Raw genomic sequence first — 21,841 nt, 5'->3', positions numbered from 1 at the left:
TGTGCCATGGGGTGGGGAAGCAGTTAGAGATCTCATGAAGGTCAAGTACATGGGCATGCCATTTTATATTTCAAGTTTATTTTGACCTGGAACATAATCAGCTCAACAACATAGTTCAAACAGGCTTTATTTATAGATAAACCTGGGCCCAGTAGAGAAAAGGAAAAGTGTCCTTTCCTCAGAGCTGGGTTGCAGCTAACAGAACAAGAGCAATAGTTTCATGGAGGGGGGAACTGAATAGGATAGGATAGGATAGGATAGGATAGGATAGGATAGGATAGGATAGGATAGGATAGGATAGGATAGGATAGGATAGGATAGGATAGGATAGGATAGAATTAACTAGGTTGGAAAATACCTTCAAGATCATCAAGTCCAACCTATCACCCAGCTCTATCCAATCAACTAGACCATGACACCAAGTGCCTCATCCAGTCTCTTCTTAAACACCTCCAGTGATGGTGACTCCACCACCTCCCTGGGCAGCACATCCCAATGGCCAATCTCTCTTGCTGGGAAGAATTTCCTCCTAACATCCAGCCTGAACCTCCCCTGGCACAGCTTGAGACTGTGTCCTCTTGTTCTGGTGCTGGTTGCCTGGGAGAAGAGACCAACCCCCACCTGGCTACAACCTCCCTTCGGGTGGTTGTAGAGAGCAGTAAGGTCTCCCCTGAGCCTTCTCCAGGCTAAGCAACCCCAGCTCCCTCAGCCTCTCCTCACAGGGCTGTGCTCCAGACCCCTCCCCAGCTTTGTTGCCCTTCTCTGGACACATTCCATCAACTCAACATCTTTCCTAAACTGGGGGGCCCAGAACTGGCCACAGGACTCAAGGTGTGTCCTAACCTGTGCTGAGTGCAGGGCACAATGACTTCCCTGCTCCTGCTGGCCACGCAATGAAACTGGTTGAAGACTCACACAGGATCACACAGGCTCACAGGATGTTAGGGGTTGAAAGGGACCTCTGGAGATAGACTAGACTAGACTAGAATAGAATAGACCAGACCAGGTTGGAAAAGACCTTTGAGAGTCCAACCACGCTGCCAGGGCAGGACCATAGAATCTAGTGCAGGTTGCACAGTAACTGGGGGATGGAGTTCACACATGAAGAATATACCTTTACATGTATTCTGAAAACAGCACAGCAGAAAGATTGTGTTGGAACTTGCATGAGATGTGACTCTGCTTCCCAGCAGTTCAGTGCACATCTGCTTCTAGCAGAGTGCAGCACCAGAGCATGAACAGCAAATTCATCCTGTGAACTAAACAGATTGGAAAGGTCCTTTGAAGGTCTAATTCAACCCCTCTGCAGGAGCTGGGACACCTTCAACCAGATCATGTTGCTCAGATCCCTACCCAACCTGAGCTTGAATGTCTCCAGGGATGGAGTATCTACCAGCCCTCTGGGCAACTTGTGCCAATGTTTTACCACCCTCATCATTAAGAATTTCTTACTGATATCAAGTCTAAATCTCCCCTCTTTTAGTTCAAAACTGTCACCCTTGCCTGTTGCAACAGCCCCTGCTAAAAAAGATTGTACCATCTTTTTTAAAGGCCCCATTTCGTATTGAAAGGCCACAGTAAGGTCTCCCTGAAGCCTCCTCTTCTCCAGGAAGAACCCTAACTCTCTGATCCTGTCCTCAGAGGAGAGGTGTTCCAGTCCCATGATCATTTTTGTCACCTCCTCACGACTTGCTCCAACACACATGTCCATATCTGTCTTGTCCTGAGGACTCCAGAGCTGGACACAGGACTGTAGGTGGGGTCTCACTAGAGTAGAGTAGAGTAAAGTAGAGTAGAGTAGAAGGATGGAATCATCTTCCTCAACAACAACCTCAGGTTGCCTTCAGATCCCTTGACTGACAAAGAGTAGACCTCAGCATCTGTTTTTTCACAAGGGGATGGCCCCATTAAGAGGGTCAAAACTATGTCAAGGCTGATGTTGGTCATGAAATAGGCACTAAAATGATCTTGTCCTGCAAGTCCTACTTCCTAAATTTTCTTCTTGACTTCATCTCCACAGATGAGATCAGTGGAAAGGAGGATGGGGAGGGAGTAGCATGGAGATTGCAAAAAATGCTGGGAGAAATGTACTTTTCCGTGCATGTCTTGCTTGCTGGCCTGCACATTCCTCTTCCCCTGATGACAGTATTATGTGCTGGGTTTTGCTGGTAGCTAGGCAGCTACCCAAAGCAACAAATCCAGGTGCCAATGAAACTTTCCATTGACTGAAGTGGGTTCGAGGGCAGCAGCAACAACTCCCAATTCAGTCTCCTCTGAGGCCACAGCACAAGGTCCCACACGACATTTTCAACGGCAGATTATCCCCAAAGCTCTCTCAGGACATAATCTGCACTTCATGCTGCATATCTGCACCAAGAATTTAGAAGCAAAATGGGTTATTAGTACCTAATTTACATTTTGTGTTTCATCCTTCCTGGCAAGTTAAAGCTGTGGTCAATGGTTCGGCCCCAAATGGCCTTTCATTACTCAGGCTGTCCAGACATTCATAACCTTATGAGCCCTTACCAAAGAGGCTCACATTTGTGCCAGAAATAGTGAGAGAAGAGAGCACTCGTGTGGAGTATGCATAGTGTAAGAACTAACTGGAACTCAAGGAAAGGAAGGTGATATTAATCCCTGATAAGCAGCCAGCCAGCCATTGCAAAACCCTTATGAAGTGTCTTCTCTTTTGACTGCTGGCTTATTTTTGTCTGTCCAGGCTGAAAAAAAATTCTTGGGTAAAGAAGTTTCCTGTGTATCGGATTCCCATCTAACCCTGAAAGATAAGCATCCTCTTTGAATTTTCACAGGATCACAGGATGTCAGGGGTTGGAAGGGACCCAAAGAGATCATAGAGTCCAACCCCCCTGCCAGAGCAGGACCATACAATCTAGCTCAGGTCACACAGGAACACATCCAGACAGGCCTTGAAGGTCTCCAGAGAAGGAGACTCCACAGCCTCTCTGGGCAGCCTGTTCCAGTGCTCTGTGACCTTACAGTAAAGAAGTTCCCCCTTGTGTTGAGGTGGAACCTCCTGTGCTGCAGCTTACATCCATTGCTCCTTGTCCTATCTCAGGGAGCAAGTGAGCAGAGCCTGGCCCCTCCCTCCTGACCCCCAGCCCTCAGATATTTATAATCATTTATTAAATCCTCTCTAGGTCTTCTCTTTTCCAGACTAAAAAGCCCCAGGTCCCTCAGCCTCTCCTCACCAGGCAGTGCTCCAGTCCCCTAATCATCCTCACAGCCCTCTGCTGGACCCTCTCCAGCAGATCCCTGTCCCTTTTGAACTGGGGAGCCCAAAACTGAACAGAGTACCCAAGATGAGGTCTCCCCAGGGCAGATTAGAGGGGGAGGAGAACCTCCCTGCATCTGCTGGACACACTCTTCTTAATCCCATTGGCCTTCTGGCCACCAGGGCACATTGCTGTCCCAGTTCTGCAGTCAGGAGACTACTCACAGGTCAGGCTCCTAAACCATCAGCAGGCAGGACAGAACTGACCCTCTAACACATAATAAACAGCAAAGATGCTTCTCCCCAAGCCAGAATTCCTGAGTAAGGGTCACTGTTAGCAGTGGGCTGGGCAGCACCAGCCATTGTTAAGGCTGCCTGATATTGCACATTGCAAGATCAATATTTTGCCAGACTTATGCAGACTGTAATTTTCCATGCTGGATGTTTGCTGTACAATATTTTTCCCCCCTCACTCTCTTTGTCAATTGTATTTATTTATTTATTTATTATTTGCTTAAAAGCAACAGGCCAAAAGGAGAAGCTAGGCCTGAGGAGAAAGATGAAGCAGCAGCACCAGCCCACTGAGGGAAGGAGCACCGGTGAATCAGCACCACTCCAGCCATTCCCTGAAATATTCAGGCTAAGTGGGGGATAGTTTATTACACTTTCAGATGAGGTTAGATTGCAAATTGCTGAGCAAGTTCCCAGAGGTTAACAGGATTTTGCTACAACCCATCTACCTGTGCATCCTCTTAGTCAGAAAGGAAGGAGGCTATCTGGGGTGCATTTCAGGGAAGGATCTCACCTGGTGGATCTCTGAATGCTTTTCCCTCCAGTGAAAGAAACTAACCACTTCAAACTGAGATGCAGAGTCTTAGCAGATGTCCCAAAGGATATCCACTTGGAGAGCTGATGCAAAGCATGCAGTACCTTCCTATCCCACCTGTACTGTTGCATGCTGTCTGCCCAGTGTAGGACAAATCCTGGGGTCAGCTGGGGGTGGATTTGGGACCCATTCTCTGGAAAGACTGAGGCTGAATCTGAGACTGAATTGAGACTGAAACAGTCTCAAGCTGCACCAGGGGAAGTTTAGGCTGGAGGTGAGGAGAAAGTTCCTCACAGAAAGAGTAATTGGCCATTGGAATGTGCTGCCCAGGGAGGTGGTGGAGTCACCGTCCCTGGGGGTGTTCAAGAAAGGATTGGATGTGGCCCTTGAAGCCATGGTTTAGTTGTCAGGAGGTGTTAGGTAATAGGTTGGACTTGATGATCTCTGAGGTCTTTTCCAACCTGGTTGATTCTATGAATGTAGGAGTGGAGGGAACTTGCTCATCTTAGGGGAACTAGTAGAGAGAAGTAGAGCTTACTGGGGAAGATGATAAGAAGTTAAGGAGGAGAGGTGAGAGGAAAACAACCAAACAAAGCCAAAAAGGGGAAAAAAGGGAAATCAAGGTCTAGAGAGAGCCTAGAACTAAGGCTGATCATTTAACAGTTTACAGGCCCTTTCCCAGCAGCACAAATGGATGTGGTTTCAGCCCTTCAGATATGGCTATCAGTATGGGTGTCAACAGGATGGAGTTTCTGTTTCAGAGAAACTTAGGGAAGAGGTCAGGAAAAGCTGTGGCTAAAGGACATTCATCAGCTTGTCAAGTTGAAAGTTCCCAGCCTTTTGTGTGAGCTCTTCTTAATGAGCAATTTTTGTTTTCTCTCCATTTTTCCAGTTCCTTAAAAGCTCAGGAAATGAAGCATGCTAAAATCTCTGTTAAAACAATGAGCACCTACAATGGATTTTTAATTAAGGCTGCCTCTGTAGCTTAAATTCATATCTCTGTGTATATCACTTGCCTAATATTCTTCCCCAGGAGGCCTAATGAAGTCAGTTAAAAAAATCCACAAGCCTGAGTTAGGCTGGGGATGAAACTGGGTCGTCTGATAAAGGAGGATAGAATGACACACAAATGCATACAAATACTGTGACTGACTCATTTATTGTGTGAGGTTAAAGCTGTGTGATACAGTTAAGCAGGGATTTGCAGCATCAGAAGTGGTCTGATGGCCAAGGCATTGAATAGCACACCAGGGAACTGGACAGGGACAGGTCTTAAGTGATGACAGCAAGTGTCCAGCAGATCGAGGGAGCTTCTCCTCCCCCTCTGCTCTGCCCTGGTGAGGCCACACCTGGAATATTGCATCCAGCTCTGGGCTCCCCAGTTCAAGGGGGACAGGGATCTGCTGGAGAGAGTCCAAGGGAAGGCTACAAGGATGATGAAGGGACTGCAACATTGCCCTATGGAGAGAGACTGAGGGACCTGGGGCTGGTTAGTCTGGAGAAGAGAAGACTGAGAGGGGATCTAATCAATGTCTATAAATATCTGAGGGCTGGGGGTCAAGAGGGAGGGCACAGGCTCTGCTCACCTGTGCCCTGGGATAGGGCAAGGGGCAATGGATATAAACTCCACCACAGGAGGTTCCACCTCAACATGAGGAGGAACTTCTTCACTGTGAGGGTCACAGAATGCTGGAACAGGCTCCCCAGAGAGGTTGTGGAGTCTCCTTCTCTGGAGACTTTCAAGACCCCTCTGGATGCATTCCTGTGTGACTTGTGCTAAATTCTATGGTCCTGCTCTGGCAGGGGGGTTGGACTTAGTGATCTTCAGAGGTCCCTTCCAACCCCTAGCATCCTGTGTCCTGTGAAGTCACTTTAAGTGAGTTTTTCATGGTTGGCCTCAAATTGAGCATTTTTCATTTTCTGAGTAGCTGCCTTGAGATTTTTGGGTCTCAGTACTAACATCTGCAAGTGGAAGATAAGCTTTGTCCAGAGGGGACTGGCATGTGAGGTTAAACACACAGAAAATCAAATTGCACCAATCAACAGATGCCTTTTACCTTATTCTTTCATACATTTAAGTTCCCCATCTGTAAAACTGGACTCATGACCTCCTCTTTGTCTCCCACAAGTGGTGTGAAAATAGATCCACGAATGTGTGTGAGGTATTCAAAGGCTGCAGTGGGAATGCCACAGGAAGGTCCACAGGGAAATGAATCACTGTGTCTTCAGAGCAGGCCCGACTGGCCTGCAGTAAATAAAGTCTAGGGCCACACACTGAACCAGGGGAGAAAACTCAGTAGTGAATAGCTGCTCATTAAGTAAGCACTGTCTGTTCTGTGCCTTGAATGAGGCAAAGGTCCTGTGGGAAAACCAGTGATGGAATTAAAGACTGTCCCAGAAGGCTCACACACAGTGAGGAATGGCATTCAGGCTACACCACCACCACCACCACCACCTTTCATTTAGGTTTCTCCTAAGTTTCAAGGCTTAACTTTGCAAGCTCAGTCACATTCCTTTAGTAATTTGGGGTGGTGGTGTCAGTGTAACACTACAGCTGAATTCTTCCATGTGAACCATTATGTTCTACCAAGAAACTCTTCTCTAATCAAAAGCGAATGTGTTGCATTGCTTCCTGTTTGCTTCCCATGCTGCTGCGGTTAATTGCTTCTTTCCTGCGGGTGGAATGAAGGCTGTTGGAAGTCCAATGGCCTCAACCGTGGGCTGCTTATTCAATGTGGCATGTAAGCAGCAGGGATTTCCTTGTCCCTGGCTAGAGACCTGCATACTTTACCTCTTCCATGCAAGTAGGATGAAATTAATCAGGGCTGGTTTTCTCAGCAAGCCAATGAAACTTCAACCGCCGCCGCGTCGGAGGAGGAAGACTCCTCAAAGGGGACCAGGAGAAAATGCATGAATGAGAAGCTCCTGCCAAGACACGAACAGTGCGCCTGAGTGTGTCTGGAATGCTGGGCACAGAGAGTAAATAAGCCCCATGACAGGTCTAGCCTAAATACCTGGCACTTCCATGGCACGCAGCCCATTCTTTCACCGACCTTGGCATCACGACGAGGATAATATTTTTGCAAGGATGAACTGCACCTGAACAATGTCTCTAATGTTTCTGTGTCGTTGCAAGCATGCTTGCCTCTCAGATCAGCCATGTGGCTCTTCTTTTCCATCCTTTCCCCTCCCCACCCCCCTGGCTTTTCCTTTCATAGAAGTACATTTTATGTGTCTGCTGAAGAGGAAATCCCTGTCTTCTGTGCAGTTCCCGGGCTCACTTGACGACTCAGAAGACAGTGCACCTCAGTCCTGGGAATGTAGCTGTTAACTCTTAGCTGGTGGTTCTCTCTCCCACAGCCTACACTTAGTGATCTCCTATCTCACTCTCTTAAGAGAATCAGCGTATCTCTAAAGTTTAATTTTGTATGGCAACCTTGACTTCCACATTTCATAGATCAGCCAGTTCCAGCCCCCTGCCATGGGCAGGGACTCCTTCCACTGGAACAGGTTGTTCAAGGCCTCATCCAGTCTGGCCTTGTACTCCTCTGGGGAGGGGGCATCCATAACTTCCCTGGACAACCTGTTCCAGTGTCTCACTACCCTCCTCAAGCTTCAATGCATTCCCTCTCATCCTATCACTACAAGCCCTCATAAAAAGTCCCTTCCTGGCTTTCTTGTAGGCCCCCTTCAAGTACTGGAAGGCTTCTATAAGGTCTCCCCAGAGCCTTTCAGCAGGCTGAACGGCCCCAATGCTCATAGCCTTTCCCAATAGGGGAGGTGCTCCAGCTCTCCAGTTATCTTTGTGGCCCTCCTCTGGACCCACTCCAGCAGCTCAATGTGCCTCTTATGCTGGGGACACCAGAACTGGATGCAGAACTCCAGGTGGGTTCTCACAAGAGAGTGGGAGAGTCACCTTGTTTTGTTAACTCCTGCCAGCAACCCTTGCACTCACTAAGGAGCAGGAACAGTCTGGCTGTAGCAAATGAGCCAGAAAGTGATACTGGTGAAGCAACAGCTTGCTCTAAACACCCAAGCACCAAAATGCCACATACAGCATCTACCCTGCTCATTCTAGAGGTCAGCATGAAGGGACCAGCACAAGAGGCTACTCTTTTTTTGATGGCAGGCTTGAAAGGGCAACCAGAATCCTAAGTGTCTGTCCCATCAGTGATCCCTTGCCCCAGGAAAAGAGTCCTAAGAGCACTTTATTTCTGAGCATTACATCACATTTATGGACCCAGAGCTGATGTTTCACACAGAGGGAAGGTAGTGCTACGCAGCTGATAAAAGGCATCATGGGCTGTTGTAGAGCTCCTGCAGGTGCAGACAAGCCCATGCCTATTTCTAGCCTCACCCACCCCACCTCCCTACGTGTCCTTGACCTGAGTAAGGTGGGAGCAGGTTTCTTAAAGGACTAAGGACATCTAATTGTGCTGCTGCTCTTTACCACACCACTGTTACTCGTTGCCTGGGGTTGATCTGGTATAGAAGGTTATGAGATAACTGAATTAGATTTCAGTGGGGTTTCACACTCTGCTTATTTCACTAAGCAATGTGTGCAGTCCTTCTGTTGGTATTCCAGGCTGAAGCAATGCCTCAGTGGGTGAGCATCTGGGTGGAAGGAAGCTGGAGCACACTTCAGACATGTTAGGGTCTCATTTATCTTCAGATCTAACATGTGAGGCAAAGGAGTATCGAAGTATCATCTTCCATGAGGGAAGTAAAATGTCAGCATGTGGTTGCAGGATGTAAACACTATAGCTCTAGTTATGAGGTGGGCAACCCCAGCTGAAGTTCTGTTTAATTTTTGCCTTCTGTCCACTGAAATTCTTTCAGTACCTTTGGATTATTTAGGTTGATGGTTGATCTTGTTTTGCTTTATTTATTCCCCACGCACACAAAGGCTGAGATTGACAAACACTTTGAAACACAATTTACCAGCATAGGATTGTGGAACTTTGACCTCCTTGAAGAACATCAGGTGGAAAATTGAAAAACAAGAGGTAAATTTCAGAATGAAGTAACAGCTAACAGCATCTAGTCTTTTGTTAAAGGAATCACTACTAAAATGGATGAGATGTTTAGAGCTTGCAGTGGCTACTGAATGGCATGCAGGGTTACTAACATAGAATCACAGAATCAATAAGGTTGGAAAAGACCTCAGAGATCATCAAGTCCAACCTATCACCCAACACCTCCTGACAACTAAACCATGGCTCCAAGTGCCACATTTTTGAGCACCTCCAGGGATGGTGACTCCACCACCTCCCTGGGCAGCACACTCCAGTGGCCAATCTCTCTTTCTGGGAACAACTTTCTCCTCACCTCCAGCTTAAACTTCCCCTTGCACAGCTTGAGACTGTGTCCTCTTGTTCTGGTGCTGATTGCCTGGGAGAAGAGACCAGCCCCCACCTGGCTACAACCTCCCTTCAGGTAGTTGTAGAGAGCAATGAGGTCACCCCTGAGCCTCCTCTTCTGCAGGCTAAGCAACCCCAGCTCCCTCAGCCTCTCCTCACAGGGCTGTGCTCCAGACCCCTCCCCAGCTTTGTTGCCCTTCTCTGGGGAGCACCTTCAAGTCTCTCAATGTCCTTCTTAAACTGAGGAGCCCAGAACTGGACACAGGACTCAAGGTGTGGCCTAACCAGTGATGAGTGCAGGGCACAATGACTTCCCTGCTCCTGCTGGCCACACTAGTGCTGACGCAGGCCAGGATGCCATTGGCCTTCTTGGTCACCTGGGCACACTGCTGGCTCATGTTCAGTTGCTGTCAAGTAGTACCCCCAGGTCCCTTTCTGCCCAGCTGCTCTCCAGCCACTCTGTCCCCAGCCTGTAGCTCTGCATGGGGTTGTTGTGGCCAAAGTGCAGCACCCAGCACTTGGACTTGTTCAGTGCCATCCTGTTGGATTCCGCCCATCTGTGCAGCCTCTCGAGGTCCAATCCCTTGGACCCTGAATCCCTGTGAATAGTTTTCAAACGTAAATTTAGGAACGAAGTAACAGCTGACAGCATCTAGAATGTAGTTAAAGGAGTCACTACTAAAATGGATGAGCTTGCAGTGGCTACTGAATGGCATGCAGGGTTAGTAATCCCTGTGAATAGTTTTATTATGTGCCTGTCAGCGCTGTACGCTGCTCAAGTATGCGCTCGCAGCGCGGCTCTTGCTGGTGCCTAAAGGCTTTCTGCCATCTTACTGAGCTGGTAAAAGTTTAGTCCTGAGGGCTGCTTCAAGTTTCTACCCAGGCTAGTTTGGAAGTCAAAAGAGTAGTTTTGCAGAAGGCTTTTTTTTCCCCCCCCTTTTAATTTCATCTTAAGAAAGCGATTCACAAGACGTCTCCTTTAGTTTCCTGGAATCGAGATGTTTGTTTTGTGCTAGGTACAACAGCAACAGTTCTGTAGATTTCATAACCTTAAACATTCAAATTACAACTGTGACTGAGATTTCGCTTCCAGCACGCATTGCTCAGAGTAGCACCAGGCAGGAGTCTAAATAACTGCCCTGGACAGAAAATAAGTTTGGTATTTCGGCTGAAATCTTTTTAAGGCTGGGCGTAAAAGCCTCCAATAAAACAAAACACCACATCGTAGCTGCTGCTCTCTTGGAGGAGAAATCATCCCAGCTCTCTCATCCCAACCCAGAGCAGAACAAAATGTGAACAACCAAGTGTTTGTTCCCTGAATTTCCCAGGGTGCTTCTGAGGTGGGCTTTCATATTTTTTCTTCGCCTTCTTTTTTTTGAGGGCTGTTTTCCATTGCCTTGGCCTTGCTGCAGAGGCATTGTTGGAAGTCACTTAAGAAGACAGACAAACTCCTTTTCTAGCCCAGATAGTGGTCACGGTCCTGGTGTGGGCAGCCCTTCCCCTGGGGCCGCAGAACAAGCACCACATTCAAGTGCCGGGGAGTTCTGGTGATGGTGCAGCTTCTGTGATCAGTCTGAAGTAGCTGGGAAGTCTACCATGCCCTGAATAGCTTTGTGACCAGCAGCACTTTGAACGATGTGCTCAGGAAACTCCATCAAAAGCAAGGATCCAGGGCTGTGTGCTTTTCAACTGTGATTTATGGGAATGGTAACCATCTCACTGCTACTCCTCTGAATTTTTCACCTAGAGCAGGTCCATCTGTCTGTCTGTCAGGCAGTCTGCCTCCCTGCTCTTGTTTGCTTGTTAGGTCCCTTTCTATGCCAGAGAAAGAGTGTGCTTAAGAACATGGTACCTAACAATTTCAGTTTAGTAAAGAGTTTTAAATATTCCCATTGCACATCCAGGTTTCCTGGCAGTTAGTCGTGGTGCATCCATTTCCCCTGTCAAGTTGATGTTGACTATGAAGTTGAGAGACAGACAGAGTGTTTTGTTCATGTAAATTGTGCTTGGCAGAGGTGGGAAAACTAGACTTGATCAAAGATTCCCTGGAACCTATGGGGAATCCTTCCATCCATTTCAGCAGGCCTTCATTATTTGTAGCTATTACTTGTCATCCTTCCCTGCACCCTGTACTTCACACAACAGTATTTTTTTCCCCCTTCTATGATTTAAAGAGGCTCAAAACTCCATCTCCTCAAGCTAAACCTGCTCTTGATCCTGCAGTTTCTCCAGTCTGCTTTTGAACTCAGGGCTAGGTTGGTGACCCACAGGGAAAGGATGCAGTTGCCTGAATGAGTAGATTTAGGAAGACACCAGAAATGTTGGAGGAGGGCTGGAATAACTCAGCAGTAACTCAGAATTCATCTCCCAAATGGCAAATAGCCAAGTCTCAGTGCAGAGCATTCGCTCCTTGCCATGTGACTCTGCTCCTGGCATAAGGGTGAGTGACCGAATGTCTCCCCTGAGACAGCTGAGGGTCCCTCCTCAGCCTCTGGACCCCAGTGATGTTTTTCTGTGTGATGACTGTATTGAGCTCACAGGATCTCATCTGATCCTCCTGCTGCTGCTGCCACAGAAAGGGTGGGTGGGTTGTTCTCCCTGCTGCCAAAACCTTTGTCCAAAGTCAACAAAGCCACATAGGCCTTCTGGTTCGAGCGCTGGTGCAAACATATTTATGCAAGTGTTTGTGGGATCTGACTTCCAAACAAAATTCCATGAGCAAAGCTGCAGTGCAGCTCCTTTTAAACTAGCAAATGCAAAGATCCATGTGCATCACACAAATGGAGTTATCTGTGAAGCTGTTACAATATTCTCCAAGCATTTCCCCCCCACCCCCCATTGCTCCAACTCTAAGGTCTGGATGGCTTCCATCTTCAGCGTAAGGCTGCTGTGGTGTGTGGAGTAGCCTCATGCCGTGAAAACAGTGGAAATGAGGAAAGTTCTGCAAAGCAAACACTGTCTGCATCTGAATAACTGCATTAGATGTTGGATGATCAGGAGATTACATTTTGTTTGTTTTAAGGGAGACAGCCGACGAGCAGGGAAAATGAAGTTGGCAGGACTTGAAAACCGGGTTGGAGGAATTCCATTGTCTCAAGTCATCTTGACTGCATTTGTATTTTCAATTAATGAAACTTGGAGAGCCAAAGCAACGCCTGCTGTAACTGCCTAGATGGGGGGGGGGGGGGGGCTCCTTTTTTATTTGTTTAAAAAGAAAACCCTAAATTCAAAGAGGAAGGGGGGAAAAAATCAACCAAGGCCAAAACCTGTCTTGTTCCCTGGGCACATGTAAGAGCTGGAGCTTTCTGTGGCAAATGAAGTGCTGCTTTTACCTGCAGACCTGCAGCTGCTCTTTGAAATAAGGGACCTGCCAAGCCATTATCCTGTCATGAATGGTAACAATTTCCATATTTTATTAAAAATAAGGAGAGCAGATGAAATATTTATTGTCAGCAGGCCCGTGTGCTCATGCCACCAGCGAGAGAACTCCATCGCGGCCCTTGGTTTCAGAGTTTCTGTCCTGCACCTGTGTAGCTCTGGCCCTGCCAAGATAAACCTCTCTCCAAGACAGGGGCTGTGTCGTTGTTTTTAATCTCTGTGAAGTGCCAGGTGAAGTTTTGGAGCAGTGTGGTGGTGAACATATAAAAAAGGCTCTGCTGTACTCTCTTGGACTAAATTTCCTCTCCAGGAGTTTGCCCTGCAAGTAAATAGCAAAGAGCCCCAGGGCTATCCAGCGGCACTCTGGGCTCCTGCACACTCTAATGGACTTATTCTGGTCCTGCTGCTTTGAGGTAGGGCAGTGCTATTAGCCCCATTTTATAAATACAGTGTGCCACTGAGGTCTGCAGGATGCAGAATATTAGTTGTGCTGGTAACTGAATTCCCACCAGAGCCTGGATGCCTGGACTGGGCTTTTCTAACATGACTTACTGCCACCGTTCCTGGGAATTTCTGAATGAACAGAAATGAGGCATTTTGCTTCCTGTCTTGTGCCTTGCTTTTTAAAGGCCTTGCTGGAGACAGGGCAAAGGGAGGATGATCACCATCTTGACAGCCTTTCATATATAAAACAAAACCAAACCCCAAATCAAACAAACCAACCCCACCAAACCTGCCCCCCCCAAAAAAACCCCCAAAACCCTACAAAAAAACCCTGAAAAACAAAACCCCAAACTGAGAAAAACAAAACCCAAACCAACCCAACCAAAACAAAACCCAAAACACCACACCCTCCCCCAACCACACACACCCCAAAAAACAGACAAGAAGGACAAGAAACTTCCCTTCTGTCACTTCGCTGGAACAGGCTGCCCAGGGGGGTGGTGAAGTTTCCTTCTCTGTAGTCAATCAAAACCCATCTGGATGCTGATCTGTGCAACCTGTTCTAGGTGAACCTGCCCTGGCAGGGGTGTTGGACTAGATGATCTCCAGAGGTCCCTTCCAACCCCTACCATTCTGTGATTCTTCCCATTCCTGCAACATTCCCAAGTGGTCACCATGAAAAGGAGAGGCCTCACTGCTTTACTGCACATGCACCTGGCCAGGTCCTACAGTTTAAATAGCAATATCCACGTGTGTTCAGCAGAAATGGAGCTCTAGTTTCACTCTCTCACATTTTTACTCACAGGCTCACAGGATGTTAGGGGTTGGAAGGGACCTCTGAAGATCATCAAGTCTAACCCCCCTGCTAGAGCAACACCATACAATCCAGCACAGATCACACAGCAGTGCATCCAGAGGGGTCTTGAAAGTCTCCAGAGAAGGAGACTCCACAACCCCTCTGGGCAGCCTGTTCCAGTGCTCTGTGACCCTAACACTGAAGAAGTTCCTCCTCATGTTGATGTGGAACCTCCTGTGCTGGAGTTTATATCCATTGCCTCTTGTCCTATCCCAGGGAGCAAATGAGCAAAGCCTATCCCCCCCCTCTTGAACCCCAGCCCTCAGATATTTATAGACATTGATCAGATTCCCTCTCAGTCTTCTCCTCTCCAGACTAACCAGCCCCAGGGCTCTCAGCCTCTCCTCATAGGGCAGTGCTGCAGTCCCTTCTTCATCCTTGTAGCCCTCTTTTGGACTCTCTCCAGCAGACCCCTGTTCTGCTTGAACTGGGGAGCCCAGAACTGGATGCAATATTCCAGGTGTGGCCTCACCAGGGCAGAGCAGAAGGGGAGGAGAACCTCCTTGGATCTGCTGGACACACTCCTCTTAATGCATCCCAGAACAGGGGTTCCCAGCAAAGTTTATGAAGTTCTAACTGTCTGTGACACTTCTGCTACCAAAGGTCATCAAAAAATTGGAAGGCAGTAAGACAATAAGTGGCTCTGCAGACATGTTAACATGGCCAGTCTGGGGGAATCTTGCTTCTGAACACAAGGATTATCTTTTGTATTGAAGCACAGTTATTAGAGATGGAAAAACCATCCTTTGTAGGAGGCAAGAGCTGATGTTCCAGCTTTTCAGATTATTCTGAAATACAAGAGCAACACAGACACTGTTAATAATGCAATCAAAGCAATTTAAATCCTTTTAAAGCACCCACAAAGGATCCTTTGATAAGAGGGAACTTTCATCAGCCTCAAAGACTAGGCAGTTTAGTATCTACTGTTTATTAAGTTTATCCCTAGACAGTGGTAATTCCAGTTTCAGCTCTAGAAGAGCAGCAGCAAATTCGAAGACGTATTTATAAGCACTAGCCTGAGACTTGCTGGGTTTAAATGAGAAAGGTATTTGCATTAATGGAGCTCTAAATGGGGTTATTCAGTGTTTAAGGATGCAATTTGCTTTCCATTAGAACCCTGAGTGGACACAAAACAACTCTGGAGATTTGAAAGGCTTTGGTCTTCTTTTGACAAAACGAAGGAAATGGCTCCAAGCTGCCCGTTGGGCTGTGAGAGTCTGTGCTGCATACTTCTGAATCCTGCTTCTAGTTCCTGCTTTTGTTCCTTTTCATTGTGTGCCCCTGCAAGAGAGCTTACATGGAGGAAGCAGAGGTGGGCAAAAAAGCAGCTGTGGGTTTTGGATTTGGGCTGGGGTGGTTAGGATCTCTTTTAGCAGCAATATCACAGAATCAGCCAGGGTGGAAAAGATCTCAGAGATCATCAAGTCCAACCTATTACCTAATCCCTAACACCTCCTGACATGGCTCCAAGTGCCACATCCAATCCCCTCTTGAACACCTCCAGTGATGGTGACTCCACCACCTCCCTGGGCAGCACATCCCAATGGCCAATCTCTCTTTCTGTGAGGAAATTTCTCCTCACCTCAAGCCTAAACCTCCCTTGGCACAGCTTGAGACTGTGTCCTCTTGTTCTGGTGCTGGGTGCCTGGGAGAAGAGACCAACCCCCACCTGGCTACAATCTCCCTTCAGGGAGTTGGAGAGATCAATAAGGTCTCCCCTGAGCCTCCTCTTCTGCAGGCTAAGCAACCCCAGCTCCCTCAGCCTCTCCTCACAGGGCTGTGCTGCAGACCCCTCCCCAGCTTTGTTGCCCTTCTCTGGACACCTTCAAGTCTCTCAATGTCCTTCTTAAACTGAGGGGCCCAGAACTGGCCACAGGACTCAAGGTGTGGCCTAACCAGTGCTGAGTACAGGGGCACAATGACTTCCCTGCTCTTGCTGGCCACACTAGTGCTGATGCCAGGATGCCATTGGCCTTCTTTGTCACCTGGGCACACTGGTGGCTCATGTTCAGCCTACTATCAACCAGTACCCCCAGGTCCCTTTCTGCCTGGCCGCTCTCCAACCACTCTGACCCCAGCCTGTAGCACTGCTTGGGGTTGTTGTGGCCAAAGTGCAGCACCCAGCACTTGGACTTGTTAAATGCCATCCTGTTGGACTCTGCCCATCTGTCTAGCCTGGCAAGGTCCCTCTGCAGAGCTCTCCTACCCTCCAACAGATCGACACCTGCCCCCAGCTTGGTGTCATCTGCAAATGTACTGATGATGGGCTCCATCCCTTCGTCCAGATCATCAGTGAAGATATTGAACAGGGTGGGGCCCAGCATTGATCCCTGGGGGAGAGGGATCATATATAATATATGTGACAGAGCTAAGGGCAAAATGAGTCATTAGACTTTAGAATAGAGATGACCTCTCCTTATTTATCATGTGAATGTTTATGGTGGTGTTTTATGTAACACCTTTCCCGTGGTTTTTCGTTCCCTTAAGAAGACAGAGACTCCTCTTGCACGTGCACTTTGTTTGCCACTGACATAAATAGCTTGGCCTGGGTGAGAAGTGGCTGCTTTCCTAAGTGACTGCTTGACCCACCCAGCTTTTCACCCCCATTTTGGGTGACTTTGCAGGTGTTAAGCAGGATTGTGGTGAAGCAGGAGGGCCCGAGGACCAAAGGTATCGCTCTCGGAGCTGTTTTGGTTACACTTCATCACCGTCAGCATATGGTTTCACTTCCAAGTGTTTAACATTTCCATTTCCTCAGGAAATCATTCTTTCTATTTTTTAAACGTTGGAAACTGGGTGGATATTTTTACTGGCAGTGGGACGGAGGGCGACAGGGCCATTAGCCCCGGCCCAAGGGAGCCCCTGGCCTCGGTCCCTGCCGGGCTCTGCACCCCCTCCCCTCCTGCAGCAGCTCATCAGCTCAGCTCGAGGTGCTTCAGCCAGGTCCCTGGGGTGCAGCACGCTGGTAAAACACTTCTGCTTCCTCACTATCACAAAACTGCTCTAGCTGAGAGAGGTGTTTTTCTTTCTTAACCTGCTCCAGGGCCCATGCATAACAAAAAAGTTAGTCGGGAGCAGACTCGTTTAGCAGCCTCACAAGATCGGGGCCTAAGGAAATATTTTGTGTCAGCTACAAGGAATGAAAGCAGCTGCATCATGTATTTATTTTCTGTGTTGGTATATCTAGCACTTCAGTGAACATGACTGAGGAGTGGAAGGCTCTGGGGAGGTGCTTTGGCTCTCGTGTTTTCAGAGGTTATTTCTGGTATTTCCTTTTCCTCGTGACACAGAGGTCACCCTTCTCACGTGCCGGCCAAGCCGGGGACCGCAGGAGGATGGCTGTGCTTGGATCTTCTTCACCTCTCCTTTATCTGCATATGTCATGTTTAGCTGCTTGCTTTTTCCTGCCCTGCTGTAAAGCAGAGCTATTGGCTGTGCAATGTGCAGGCTTATTTAGCAGGTATCACTGGCCCCTTTTCATAGAATCAGAGAATCAACAAGGTTGGAAAAGATCTCAGAGATCATCAAGTCCAACCTGTCACCCAACACCTCCTGACAACTAAACCTTGGCTCCAAGTGCCACATCCAAGCCTTTTTTGAACACCTGCAAGGACAGGGACTCCACCACCTTCCTGGGCAGCACCTTCAAATGGCCAAGCTCTCTTTCTGGGAAGAACTTTCTCCTCACCTCCAGCTTAAACCTCCCCTGGCACAGCTTGAGACTGTGTCCTCTTGTTCTGGTGCTGGATGCCTGGGAGAAGAGACCAACCCCCACCTGGCTACAACCTCCCTTCAGGTAGTTGTAGACAGCAATGAGGTCTCCCCTGAGCCTCCTCTTCTGCAGGCTAAGCAACCCCAGCTCCCTCAGCCTCTCCTCACAGGGCTGTGCTCCAGAACCTCTCCCCAGCCTCATTGCCCTTCTCTGGACACGTTCAAGTATCTCAATATGTTTCTTAAACTGAGGAGCCCAGAACTGGCCACAGGACTGAAGGTGTGGCCTAACCAGTGCTGAGTACAGGGCAGGATGACCTCCCTGCTTCTGCTGTTTAGACGAGCCTCCTCTGCTGCAGCAGCACAGCAACTGTGATAAACTGCATTTTGTACAAGCAGCCTTGTCACTGTGCACCAGAGAGAGAAAAGAGAGGGCAAGCTGCCTGATGAAAGCATTTGCTCCTTTGTGCTTTGTTCTGTTACAAATTCAGATTGTCTTTATGTTATTATTTGTTTTGCTGCTTGTTGAACATGAGGAAGCTTGCAGTGGCTTTGGGCTTCTGGAGGGATCAAGTCGTGACGTGTGTGCCACTGATACTCAGGGTGTGTATTTAATTCATACCTTCAGAAGAGTTAGTTAGTCAAGGTAGCAGAAAACAGCAGCAGACAGATGTAGTTCAACCTCCAGACCTCCCAGGAGAGCTCACTTGACCTGCTCAGCCTCTGGCTTTGTGCCAGCCTCTGGGACATCGTGAGTTTCTGTTTTGACCCGCTCAGGCTTCTTTCCTAGCTGTGTTTCTTGCCTTAGCACTGTGTGTGTCTGCACATCCCTTCAGCAGTTACCTTGTCACTGAAGAAAACTGCTTGATCAAGCAGCACAAGCTTGTACCACTCACAAGGACGCTGCAAGGCTGATCTGCATCCAAGGGAGCCCACTGGCCATCTCGATGTACTTGTCAGTGTCATGATGTTCCACACTGGAGGCTCCAGCCCGTGCAAACAAACCAGTGCCACGGGCTTGCTGCTGGTTGCTAGATAGGCTGGAGGGCAAGTTAGGATTTATTCAGTGATTTCGATCTGGTTTTATTTACTAGAGGGAATCAAAGCATTGCAATCTTCTGGATAGATTGAGCGATGTCCTGTTCCATAATGGACTGGCAATGCCAGCCACAAAGTGGTGCTGATTCCAGACTGTTTCAGAAGACTGGAACAGAGCAGGGACAACTCTGAAATAAAAGCATATTCTAGCTAGCCCCATGTCTCCAGCAGCCCCTCTGTAGATGCTTCCTGAAATGCAGCCATATCTGCACACAGGCAGCACTTTCATTCCTCTGACAAAAGACAGCCTTGGGTGCTCCTGCCCACCTGCCACCCGGCTACAGATCAGCAAGTCCAAAGTCTCGTAGGGCATTTCCCACTCAGGAAAGGTGTCCTGGTTTTGCAAAGCATGGTCCCCCAGGGCGAGGAGCAAGCCCTTTGGCTGGGTGCCTCTGTGGCAAAGGCAACCTCCACTGCAGCCTGTGGTGGGTTGAAGGTCCCCCCCCAACATAAAATTGCCAGACCAGCTCAGTTGGAAGGCAAATGAAGCTGTACACCATCCCTGGAGGTGTTCAAAAAAGGACTTCATGTGGCACTTGGAGCCATGGTTTGGTTGTCCTGAGGTGTTAGGTAATAGGTTGGACTTGATGACCTCTGAAGTCTTTTCCTACCTGGTTGATTCTATGATTCTATATTTACAAGCACACTGAGCTCTAGAAATATGAACTGCAACGAATATGTTCAAGAGATACAATATTGACATGCATTCGCAATGTATAAACACCACAGGAACCCCCCCTGGACAAAACCAGGGGGCTACCAACAGCTTCCTGCTCCCTTTCCCCCCCAACCCAAAGGGAGAGAGAAGAGCAAGAGAGTAGCTTGCTAGTACTTAGCCACAACAAGAACACAGCCAAGGTCAGCAACAGCTGAGCCAAAGCACCCAGCTGGAGCGAAGAAGTCGAGAAGAGAGAGAGTTCCTTTATACAACTAACTTTATGTTAGTTATCCAGGCCAATGGGGCTCTTTAGACCTTATCATTGTTTCTCCCTTTTACACCCAATGGTAAGTGATTTACATTCTACCACTTTTACTGAAGATCTGTGGAAAATTCTCCTAGGCACAGCCCAGCACTGCCACAGAGCTGCCTGCCCGCAGACGTTCTGCGTGGAGCAGACGGAGCTGAAAGGTGCAGGGGGCCAAAGCGAAGGGGGAGGAATAAAAGACAGTGCAGGAGCAGCTTCAGGCCTGAGAGAGAAGTAACCAAGGCAGTGACAAGTTGTGTGGGTTTCGTCTGTCTGTTTGCAGCGCTGTGTTATGTATTTAGAAGCTGGTTGTTTCCATAATAACAGCAAGTGCCATATGGCAGCGGGGAGGGTGGTGAGAGGAACGCTCAAGGAAACACAGTATGTTGTTTGACATGTGTGTGCTTCTAGAGGAATAACGTGTCTCCAGCAGCTACTGCTGCTCCAAACAGGCTGGGGGATTTGCTGCTCTCACCAGGAAAACAGCCAAAGCCCCTCAGCATTTGTACTGGTGCAATACCAGTTCGTGCCCATGTCCAGAGAAGGGCAACAAAGCTGGGGAGGGGTCTGGAGCACAAGCCTGGTGAGGAGAGGCTGAGGGAGCTGGGGTTGCTTAGCCTGGAGAAGAGGAGGCTCAGGGGAGACCTTCTTGCTCTCTACAACTCCTGAAGGGAGGTAGCAGCCAAGTGAGGGTTGATCTCTTCTCCCAGGCATCCAGCATTCAGAACAAGAGGACGCAGTCTCAAGCTGTGCAGGGGGAAGTTTAGGCTTGATCTTAGAAAGAAGTTCTTCCCAGAAAGAGAGATTGGCCATTGGGATGTGCTACCCAGGGAGGTGGTGGGGTTGATGTCCCTGGAGGTGTTTAAGAAAAGCCTGGATGAGGCACTTAGTGCCATGGTCTGGTTGATCAGACAGGGTTGGGTGTTTGGGTGGACTCGATGATGTTGGAGGTCTCTTCCAACCTGCTTGACTGATGCTGTGATTCATGATGCCTACCTTTCTCCCATGTTTTCCTGCAGCTCATCCCTGTGATGGGGAAAGGTCTTTATACTTACTGAGAGTGGTGGTTCTGGGTGCACCAGCACAGGGGAATGGGATTTAAACATGGCTTTTTGAGGAGAAATCCAGTTCTGTAAGGGAGTGCTGTGTGAAGCTGAAACCAGCTAGGCGCCATATGCTCCATCCATCCGTTAGTGCTCAGTGAGTAAAGAGCAGGCGTGCTGAAACCTGTGAAAATGCAGAGTTTGCAATGTTTCCAAAGGCTAGGGGCACTTTAGTGCATACCTAAGAAGCATCCAGGAAAGTCTCCACAAATTCCAGCCTTTCCTACCCTTTAACACATGACTCACATTTCAGGGCCCTCTAACTTGCTCCCCACATGCCCACAAACAGCACCAGTCTGAGCGGCACCTTTGCAGAGCCTGTGTGTTTCCACCATAGGAAAATGGGAAATGATTTTATTAGGGTTTTTTTTCTTTTTCATAATAGCTGAATGACTTTTGCAAGACTTTCACCAGCATCAGCTCTGTAAAACCGAGCCTCATTTGTCTGAGCCTTACAGCCATTAGTTGTGTTTGCATTCGGATACCTGAACCGGCGTGGCAAGGAGGCGGCGGCGGTTCTGATTGTGGGGGTCGTGGTTCTGCACATATTTGCAATGCTTTAAACTCCCAGCCAACCCCAAAGGCAAAACTCTTCTCATTTTCATGCTTCTCTTCTTCTCTTTATTGCCTCTAGAGAGAGATTACTGCAGCATATGTGAAAAGCAGCCGATCGGAAGGCTTCTCTTTCGGCAGTTCTGTGAAACTCAACCTGAGCTTGAGTGCTGCATTAGGTTCCTTGACTCTGTGGTAAGTTATCTCTTGTGATCTCCTGGGGGGTGCTTCGCAGCACTGTCCTGACAGAGGAAGCTCCCCTGACCCCAAGCAGTCGCTGTTTCGTGGGATGTGCTTTTGTGCCTAATGTACCAGA

General features: G+C 48.3%; 1 protein-coding gene across 1 annotated transcript in view; it reads left to right on the top strand.

The window, feature by feature from the left end:
• Positions 1 to 21,841, top strand: part of GRK5 (G protein-coupled receptor kinase 5) — a 216,914-nt gene that overhangs the window by 125,048 nt on the left and 70,025 nt on the right. The window contains exon 3 of the mRNA XM_009910388.2: positions 21,608 to 21,720. Coding sequence (XP_009908690.2) covers positions 21,608 to 21,720 — 113 coding nt within the window. The remainder of the gene's footprint in view (positions 1 to 21,607; positions 21,721 to 21,841) is intronic.

Source organism: Dryobates pubescens, chromosome 8 (genome assembly GCF_014839835.1).
Source record: "Dryobates pubescens isolate bDryPub1 chromosome 8, bDryPub1.pri, whole genome shotgun sequence".
Lineage (NCBI taxonomy): Eukaryota > Metazoa > Chordata > Aves > Piciformes > Picidae > Dryobates > Dryobates pubescens.
Note: the sequence above shows the minus strand (reverse complement) of the source record. Positions and strands in the feature narration are given on the sequence as shown.